The following is a 9,761-nucleotide window of genomic DNA, read 5'->3' as shown; positions in this document are numbered from 1 at the left end:
TCATATCGTTCAAAGAATATAACCCATACGACTATTAGCAACTATATAAACAGTGCCTGTTTGGGAGGGTAACAGTTGAAATTGACACCCCGAGGAAACCATTGTCAACCGACGCGAAGCGAAGGTTGACAATGGTTTTCTAGGGGTGTCAATTTCAACTGTTATCCTCCCAAACAGGCACTACTTATTTTATTATACTGAATGTCTTAATATTAGAGAATTTTTCACTGCTTTTATATAGAAATGATGTGAATTCAACGCCGAACCGTTCGCGCATAATTTACGCGCAGGTAAACTGGTAACAATTCGTTGTGTTACTCGTTGCTAAGTGTGTTGCTACCGCTGAGGGTAATAGAACGGATTGGCAACTGTGTCTTAACCAATCAGATGTCAGTATTTAACATAAAAGTATAACAACATAAAGTATTAACTGATAGCTCATTTTGTTCTCATTTTTTTTGTCTTCACCAGTGTTGACGAATTAATTCCTCATCTGTGTTTAAAAAAACTACAATGCATGTTAAGATGTCTCAATTTACATTTACGTATCTTTCAGTCTCGTTCTTGTCGTTCCTTAAAATTTAACATGCAATGTTTTCTGTTGTTTCCTATTACATATACGTCTGAAGGATGGGGGGGGGGGCTTAGCCATAGCCTTCCCCCTTTCCTACTATTTTTTGCAAAGTTAGACACGGCCGTAAGAGATGGCCATTACCATCCGATAACCCTTTTTGTGTTGCTTGTCAAGATTGATTATTAGTCTAGACTCCCCATCCAACACACTTTCAATTTGCTTTTGACATAACTGTATTATACTCTGCTTCCACCACCTTTTGCTTAATTTTCGATAATACTTTTAAATACATGTAAATACAGGCACAGTTACATTCATTCACTTAAATGAAAAGAGTCTACATGTTTTTTTTTCTGTTTAGGAACGCCCTTCAATCGTTTTTGGTTTAAACACAACATATTGTATACGGATTATGATGATCACTTTTATGGGGAGTCAAACGATACATGTATTAGTTTTTTTCATTATATATGTAAATCCCCATGAGAAGCGTAATTTTCTGCATTCTTTGAATTTTCTAAATTATAAAGATGAAGTGTGTGATAGAAGAACTTTTAAGAGTTTTTCGCCATACGTGTTATGTTGATTCGAATTGTTTTTAATGGCATCACAATTTATTAAGACAATTAACAAAAATTGATGGAAATGGTAACCTGGGGAAGATTAAGTTAAAATGTTCTATATTATTCAAGTTAAGTTTTGAGGAAAACACTTAATTCAGTAAATGCTTCATCATATAATGCCGGATAAACTTGCTATTATAAGGCTGGTATCGGACGCCTCTAGATTGTAACGTACTTCCATAAAAAACAACAAAATCAAAATCATTATAAAAAAAAAAATTAATATAGATTCTCAAATTTAATACCTAACAGCGTAGCACAATGGATTAGAGCGTTAACTTCAAATCTGTAAGTCACGCTGTAAGAACATTTGGAGATTTTATATCTTTTACTTTTAAAAACAATTTAAGAAAACGTTTCTGGTCAAATATTGTAAAACGTAAGAAAGTCTACATAACACTTCATTTTTGCTCCATAATTCTCAATAATTCATACACGCTTGATGCCTTAGCCACGTGATTTTTTTTTTACTTTTTTGATAATGAGACCGCAATAAAGAATGATATGTACATAAAAACTAATATACGGGAAGTTTGAAAAAATGGCATATGTACTTGAAGCTAACAATGTGCACGTAATAAATTCCTTATGCATGTAGTTGTAACCATGCACGTCCATTATAACGAGTTGCAACACGCAGAATCGTTAAGAGACTATTAATTCATGCGTGATAAATGTCACGTGAAATGTAGTCATATTGCAGATTTTATCTATGAAATAAAATATATCAGAGAGGACATATATTTAGAACTCATCTAAATGATTAAGTCAACAGATCTTTATAGATATGCGTCATTGAGTGATTTTCTTATATGTTCCTGTTTTCTATTTCAGCCAAACTTGGGCGTCATAGAAAAAAGAAATTAAACTTTATTTGAAATAAACGCGTACTGGTATCTACTTTTCGTCATGGTCATTAGTAAAGTATTTAAGGATGTATGTGATACGACACGAGTAAAAACACTGTCATGCTCTCAAATCAGGAAACTCATCTGATTGTGAGGGGAAATTTTGATCTCTACAATTAAACCATAGTATTATTCCATATTTTCAAAAGTTTTCTTCCTTAGCTGCCGTTGGGAAAAACCATCTAATGTTCACATGCGCTTTTGTAGCTTTAACATTTTGAATAACAGTACTTGAATTGTCGTTTAGATTTTGTGTGTTGATTGCCCAGGGATAAAGCTACTGAAAACCAACTTTTATTCGCGTGCGAGAAATTTTCGCGAGGTTAGCAAGAAATTTGTCGTCGCTTATATTTCTTGTTGCGAACCAATCATTTTTCTATAGTTTTTATAACAATACAGGTATGGATAAGGCTTGGTCGCGACCACCAGTTTATCGACAGTTGATCGCGTAATAAAGTCGCCGCGAATAAAAATTTGTCGACAGCTATTTCAAAAGGGAAAAGATGCTGAAAAAAATTATAGATAAAGATTTCATCAAGCCAAACGTTCAAAAGGCTCAGAAAAAAATATTAGAAATGTTTCACTATGAAAAGGAACACAACCCAAATAATTTCCTACACCCATATCTCCTTTTTTCCATATAAATCTTATCATCAGAATTATTTTTAATAGCTAATATTTTGTGTGGTGTAGAGGTTTCTTTTACTTCTTTCTTTTATACAACACTAGAAGATAATTATAAATTACAACTAGATTTATTTTAGATAAATTTCAATCATATTTTAAGTACAAGTTAATGATAAGAATGCCACTCAATAATTTTCATATCGCTTTATGTTGCAAAAGAGATAAAATCACATTATTATATCTTAGTTAGGCCTAATTGTTTTTTAAACCAATATGTTTTTGTTATCAATGATATAGTGATGCCTGCTACTGTGGAATCATTGATATTTAAAATAATTTTGCATTTTTTCTCACCCATGCGTCAATTTACATCCTCAATGAATCATATAACACTGTTTTGATCGCACAAGCGATTCCGCATCTTCGCTAGCCAAGGGTTTTCGGTCCGCTTTGCTCCCCATAAACCCTTGGCGGATTTCATTATGAAAACTCGGTGACAGGCTCCGCTTTATGATTGGCTGCAGCTGCGAGTAGCTGATCCAATCACAGTGCATGTAAATATAAACTTTAAAAGAAAACAACCGAGTACAGTGCTTCTTCAACGATGGTCTAACCAGATCGCTTTAAAACCTACTGTTACCTACATGTATCTATTTTACTGGGATTGAACATGTAGCTCTACAAACTTGTCATGGCTCGCGCGATCAGCATGGGAAGTAAACATGGCAAATGTAGAAGTTGCCTATCCCGTTAGTATATACGTTTCTGCTTATGGTTATTGCTTTTAAAGATTCAATGATCTTTGTTTTATTTAATTTCTTTGGTCCGCAATATTCACGACAGCGATACCTGGTTTTATGGCATGAAAACTTTCATATACATGTAAATCGGCGACTTTCTCACTCCGGTCTTTACAAAACACGATGAATAAAACATTCCGTGTCCTTTCCCTTCGTTATTACTTAATTCGTATTTAACATGTTTAATAGCATCGTTGATTATGTTCCGACATTCGGTAGTCAGCATGTTTTTAAGTTGTATTAATACTGTAGTGTGTATCATCGGAGGTCCTAAATTCGTTACGGTCCTTGAGTCGTGTCCCTTTTGTTTTCTTCGCGTATTTCTCGAGATTAGGTTCTAGACTAGACATTCCGCGAAAAAAACATTTACTACGATATGTGACATCACTTATTACTATACAGCAGCCGGTAATGCGATCAAAAAAGGTGACATCTTTTATTTCAAATTTTATCTTCAACTATTGCTAAGATTTTTTATTCCCAAATTAAGTTACAGATGAAAATGGCCAAATACACGTCTTCACCCAAAATTTAAGAATATAACAGCGGCTGTCTCCTTTCTTGACATCCAGTCAATGTAAGTCATGTGATCTGATTTAAATATTCAAGGCCGAACAAGGATAATTTTTAGTTACGAGAAGTAAAGTTCCTTATAGCATTTGAAGTTTGTTTTGTGTTATTGTAGGTTTATCCCGTGTCCAAAAAGAAACAATAACAGATTATATTCCCCAACAAATTTCACAATGCATACAAAATGGTTAAGGAATATGAGGGTTTCAGTGAAAAAGGCATCAAGGATATTTAAAGTGCCAGATGCTACTCTCAGATATAGAGTTTTTCATAACGTTGACCCAGAGACTACAGTTTTTTGAAAGAGTCCGGTGTTATTGTGTTACGGTTTATTATATTGTGATCAATTTGTTATGAAATATTTATAGTTTATTTTCAAAATTTTTATATTGTGCAATTCGTTATTGTTAGCACTATTGTCCATTATCAACTAATGTTTAGATTGCTTTGGCCTCATAGTTTTGTTTATATCTGACGTCACGACTCTAGGACCAGTTTTCAAAATGGCCGTCTCCGCTTCATTGGTGCATAGACTGCTCACTTATTTGTTTATCAAATAAAAAATAATGAATACAATGTAAAGTTTTACGATGAAATAGATGTACTTTAGATATGCTATTAATAATTTAGTGTCACAATTTTCATTAAGTGATTAAAGTGGCAGACATTCTTAGGGTAACGACTCATGGACCTCCGAGGATATATAACCCGTTGTTTAATTCGATTAAAATGTAAATATGCAAGGGGCGCAACTCAAGTTGCTCGCTAGATAGCGCCACCACATCACCGAGTTTTCGTAATGAAATCCGCCAAGGGTTTACGGGGAGCAAAGTGGACCGAAAACCCTTGGCTAGCGAAGATGGCGATTCCGCAAAAAGCAGGATTTTTTTTCCGAGATGAGGAGGGGGTGGGGGGGTTAACTTTTTTTTTATCTGTGTCAGAAATTTTGGCGATTGCAGTGCTTTGGGATACTAGTATACACCCCTAAAATTATATGGCGGCCGAGAGGTATATACATGGCGGCCGAAAAATAGATTAAATATTTTCCTCACCTGACACTAACCCAGTATAAATGTTTTCTGAAACATAAATAAAATAAAATATTTAAGTTTTTTTTGTTAATCTTTATAAAATTATGCACGTGAATATGCAAGTTGTATTACGCAAAATAGATCAATCCACACTATGCAAAAGATGTATTCCTTTGCAGGGTCAACACAAAGGTCTAAAGGATGAAATACGAGGGTCAATCAAAAAATACGAAGACAATGCGGCTGTCTATCATATATTTTTCATGAAAGTCATACTTAACAGATTAATCTGTGCACCAACAATTATGTTATTGATATGCGAAGTTTTAGTCCATTTGATGAAAGGGTATTTTTGTTACCCCTTTTTAAAAACAACATGTTTTGTCACCACGGCGCACGGTAACGTTCAAAACATCACGTCAAAAGTAAACACGCACAGTTTATAGATAAACCCCATCTTTATATCACGCTTAGTCTCTTCTGCCTTTCTTCTTACAATTTAAAATGGCACTGAACCACTTAACATCTTATTTGCTCAAGAATCATAAGTTAGTTCTTCAATGTTTTCATTTTCTAACCGTGTATATCTTAGTTTACAGTAAGGATAACCCTGAACGTCGGTTGACGTTACTTCTTTTATGACCAAATATTTACAGATATTCTACTCTCTTTCGGACTGTTTTATATTCAAAATACAATGACCACCACCCCCACAAAATTTATTACAGTTAAACACAAACTTGCAAATAATTGTTGACTTATTTTTTGCACCATTGAGCATTTTCACAGCTTGTATCGGCTTTTTCCTGAGTTTAATCCAGTTTGTACTTCTCGTTGCGCCGTGACGTCAGGCAACGTCGATGTTTTTAGTCAATTCTATAGAGGACTATCTGACTTTAGTTACTAATATCTGTTCGACAAAACAATATATCCCGTCATTATTTGGTACATAGAATACCATGACAATACTAAATTTGAAGTTTCAATATAATTTGGTTTTAAGCCAAATTTATAGAGATAATACTTTCAACATTATATGGTTTATTGTTGACATAACACAAATTTTGACCGTGCGCCGTGACCTCATTTTTGCAGGATTAAATTCTGAATAATTCTTAGAAATAAAGAAATTTATTAACTTTTTTTCTTGCAAATTGTCTGAAACTATTGCTAAATTATGTCTACCAAATTTAGTAATTATATGACGTTAAGTAACATAGCTATGACAAAAGTCTTCGTATTTTTTGATTGACCCTCGTAAATATCTCCTTCTTTATGCTTCAAAATATTTGCCAATGGGCGTCCTGTGATGAAATCGCTTTGAATTAAATTCATTCCTGTGATGTGTGGGTTGCCCCATTCTAGGGCCATTACAATACCACAATGAAATCGGATTTTAAAAGTCAAATGACAAAGTTACAGGCCTCTAAACTAAAAAGGCTAATGTGAGAAATCAATGATTTTCCCTTGAGATGGCGACCAAATAAAATAACTTTGATTTGTAATGCGTGGATTAGACTTAAACCAACTGAATTTATTATAGTTTATTAAGTAACTTCGTTTTGGTGACATTTTAGTAAACAATCAATTTAATTTCATTCATAAAATAGTTGAGGTCAAGGGACATATATGTATATATATATATGCACCAGTAAAATTTCAGTTTTTACTTTTTCATGTGCAATACCTTAAAGGCTCTACCTTTATCGCTTCATTTGGTTTTTCTTTCACTTTCCAGTAGTCTTTACTTTTTCCATGTTTCCGCTGTCAAAATTTCTTGACCTAAATGTACTTTTTTTTTTATCTGTAAGCGATATGTTCATAACTTCTTAACTTACTTCCTTAATATAAAAAATACGCACGAGATTAATAAGCAGCTGTTCGTTTGAGAGAGAGAGAGAGAGAGAGAGAGAGAGAGAGAGAGAGAGAGAGAGAGAGAGAGAGGAAAAAACTATATTCGAATCATTCAGTATTTGAATTATCAGCTTGAAATGTATGAAATTGAAATTTAATAGTACACATTTGTAGCACATATTTGACATTTTATTTTCATAAAATTTTCATAACTTTCCCTAATATTACAGTATTTCCGCTTTATCAGGACGTTTTTCATAGAAGTTGACCCAGTCTCGTGTATCTCTAAATTATAAAACGACACAGGATAAAATAATTGCATCAAAATAGCTAAACCTTTATAGAAATAACTAACTTTTTATAAATGGGGGGGGGGCGGGATGGGGTGGCAATAAGTCTCATGGTTTCTTCTATATTGAGTTTTTATTCTGTATATATTCTCATTGCCTACAGGGTTACTACAGTGCAATATATGAAGACGTTTAAAGAAATGATCTGTCTAGATCGAAATCACAACATTTGCATGCATTAGTATGCGGGGAAGCTTCGAGGGTATATCATGACCTTTAACAGTTCGATAAAAACTGGGAACCATCACGGTTTTATTAAACACGGGAGCGTCGGAGAAAACATTTTAAACCCGTTAAAGGTATACACGCCTCGTATTAAAAATAGGTGAAGTAGGGGTTCTATACGTACAGTTGTTTTCAATACAGAGGTTCCGGACGTAATAATCTGTTGTGTGAGTGCTTGAGTTCCCTGATGGAAAATGAGACGGACTACGCCATTATTTACAAGAAGTACTCCACTGCTCTGCTGGCCAGTAACGTCCTGACACTGGTCGGAGCAGCAGTTGGAATAATCGGAAACATTATCATCATCGGGTTTTATCATTTCAGAATCAAGGATAAATCCGAGCGCTACTTCATTCCGGCTCTAGCGGCCGTGGACTTCTTGGCATGCATCATCAACGCCTATGGAAACACTGTCTTAAATGACAACATGTTTAATTTTACGGAACACTTCCATTGCCAGGTGATCTGGTTTCTTGAATTGTTCATTTCTGGGTTCTCGGGCCACATGGTTTTGATCATTGCTCTTCAGCGATACCTTTTGATCTGTAAACCTTTCGGACCTCACATGACACTGCGTCGGAAGCGAGCGGCATTACTGGTGACCTTTCTGCTCACCGTTCTGTACGCTTCGCCATCTTGGGCAATGTCCGGAATAAAAACCGAAAAGCGGGTGTATATGTCAAAGAATATAACAACAACGATGTGTGTATTTGTTGTTGATTATACCAGCAGCGCTATTGCATACAGTGGTATTCTCCTGTTTCTGACAGTGGCTAACGCTATAGTTTGTATATCCTTGTACCTTCCCATCATTCGAGTCATCCGTCGTTCGTTCTCCACCCACAAAACGTGTTCGACCATTATTCCTTTCTGTGGGGCATTTGAGGACTCAGGCTTTGAAAATGAAAACAGCGTCAGCTCAACATATCGCGGGAAGCAACAAATATTCATGAACGACATCTTAAGAGAGTTACAAACAGACGATGCACAATGTACACTGGGAGTATCGCGGACGGATTTAATAAGTTTGGATGACGAACGCTGCGAATGTGGTATTCAGAATGCTCTCTCGGTTCAAACGGATGGCGGAATACTTAAAGACGAAGATACAACAGACAAGACAAATGTTTCTGTGATTGAAATTAAAAAAGATAGCAGGACAGTCAACCAAGAAAATGAAAACGAACGTATTTCTATTTATAGTGACACAAACGGGATTTCTGAAATGTGTGATTCGTTAGATAATGAAACTCAAACCAGTGCAATGGGTGATCCAAACCAAAAACGGACTCCAGAAAACCAATCAGAAACGAATATTACTTCAACAGTCACTAGTAAAGACAATGAAACAGATTCTGGCGCTGATGGCATTGCAAAACGCATCCGAGAAAATTCGGAATATCATGACGGAACAATATCAGATAAAAGCAACGACTACCGGAAAACATTCTCCACATCCACTTCCAAAGAAACCAGAGCATCGCCGATGAAAGTTCGACTTTTTCGAACATCTTCAAAACTGGAGAGAATGAAGGCAACCATGAACATTATGTTCATGACCATCATAATCGTCTACGTCATTTCCTATATACCGTCTCTCGTGATATTGATTCTACGGTACTCCAAACCGGATTTTGACTACCTGGATTTTACGGAGTCGGAGTATTTCGTTTGGTTTTTCTTTTCACGATTTGTGTTCATAAACCACATCATTAATCCCTTTATATACGGGTATTTTGATGTCAAGCTAAAAAGAGAATTTGTCAGAAGTGTTCGATGTTGCTTACGAAATAACAATGAAATGAAATAAATATTTGAAAGTTTATAGGCAATGAAAATATTCATTCGCTATAGATATTTTATAAAATTGCATCCCGATTTCGTCATTTTTGTTAATGATGAAAACTGATTAGTTGTCGCAATGAATATTTGACATTTATAAATAATTTCAAAGTAGTAATTTTTAAACCTAATTTTTCTGTCAAAGTTGAATATATACATGTAGCCGTATATTTTCCGAATTTCTCTTATTTCCAAAATACATGTAGGCATATACTCTAGTTTTGCATTTTTTTTTTTCAAGACAGTGTGTCGAAATACGATATCAATGCCACATATTGATGTAAATAAAAATATGCGCAAAGCAACGAAAATCCGTGATGTTAACTTTGTTAGCATAAATGCACAATATTGATCAAT

The 9,761-nt window shown here is 34.8% G+C and overlaps 1 protein-coding gene across 1 annotated transcript; it reads left to right on the top strand.

Moving 5' to 3' along the window:
• Positions 1–7,749: 7,749 nt before the first annotated feature.
• Positions 7,750–9,372, top strand: LOC128161006 (uncharacterized). Its single transcript, XM_052824278.1, has one exon. The coding sequence runs from the start codon at positions 7,750–7,752 to the stop codon at positions 9,370–9,372; it is 1,623 nt and encodes a 540-aa protein (XP_052680238.1).
• The last annotated feature ends 389 nt before the right edge of the window (positions 9,373–9,761 follow it).

The sequence above is a fragment of the Crassostrea angulata genome, chromosome 8, assembly GCF_025612915.1.
Source record: "Crassostrea angulata isolate pt1a10 chromosome 8, ASM2561291v2, whole genome shotgun sequence".
NCBI classification, from domain to species: Eukaryota; Metazoa; Mollusca; class Bivalvia; order Ostreida; family Ostreidae; genus Magallana; species Magallana angulata.
Note: the sequence above shows the minus strand (reverse complement) of the source record. Positions and strands in the feature narration are given on the sequence as shown.

Coding starts and splice junctions, on each gene's coding strand:
- LOC128161006 (XM_052824278.1), top strand. CDS start 7,750: ATGGAAAATGAGACGGACTACGCCATTATTTACAAGAAGTACTCCACT.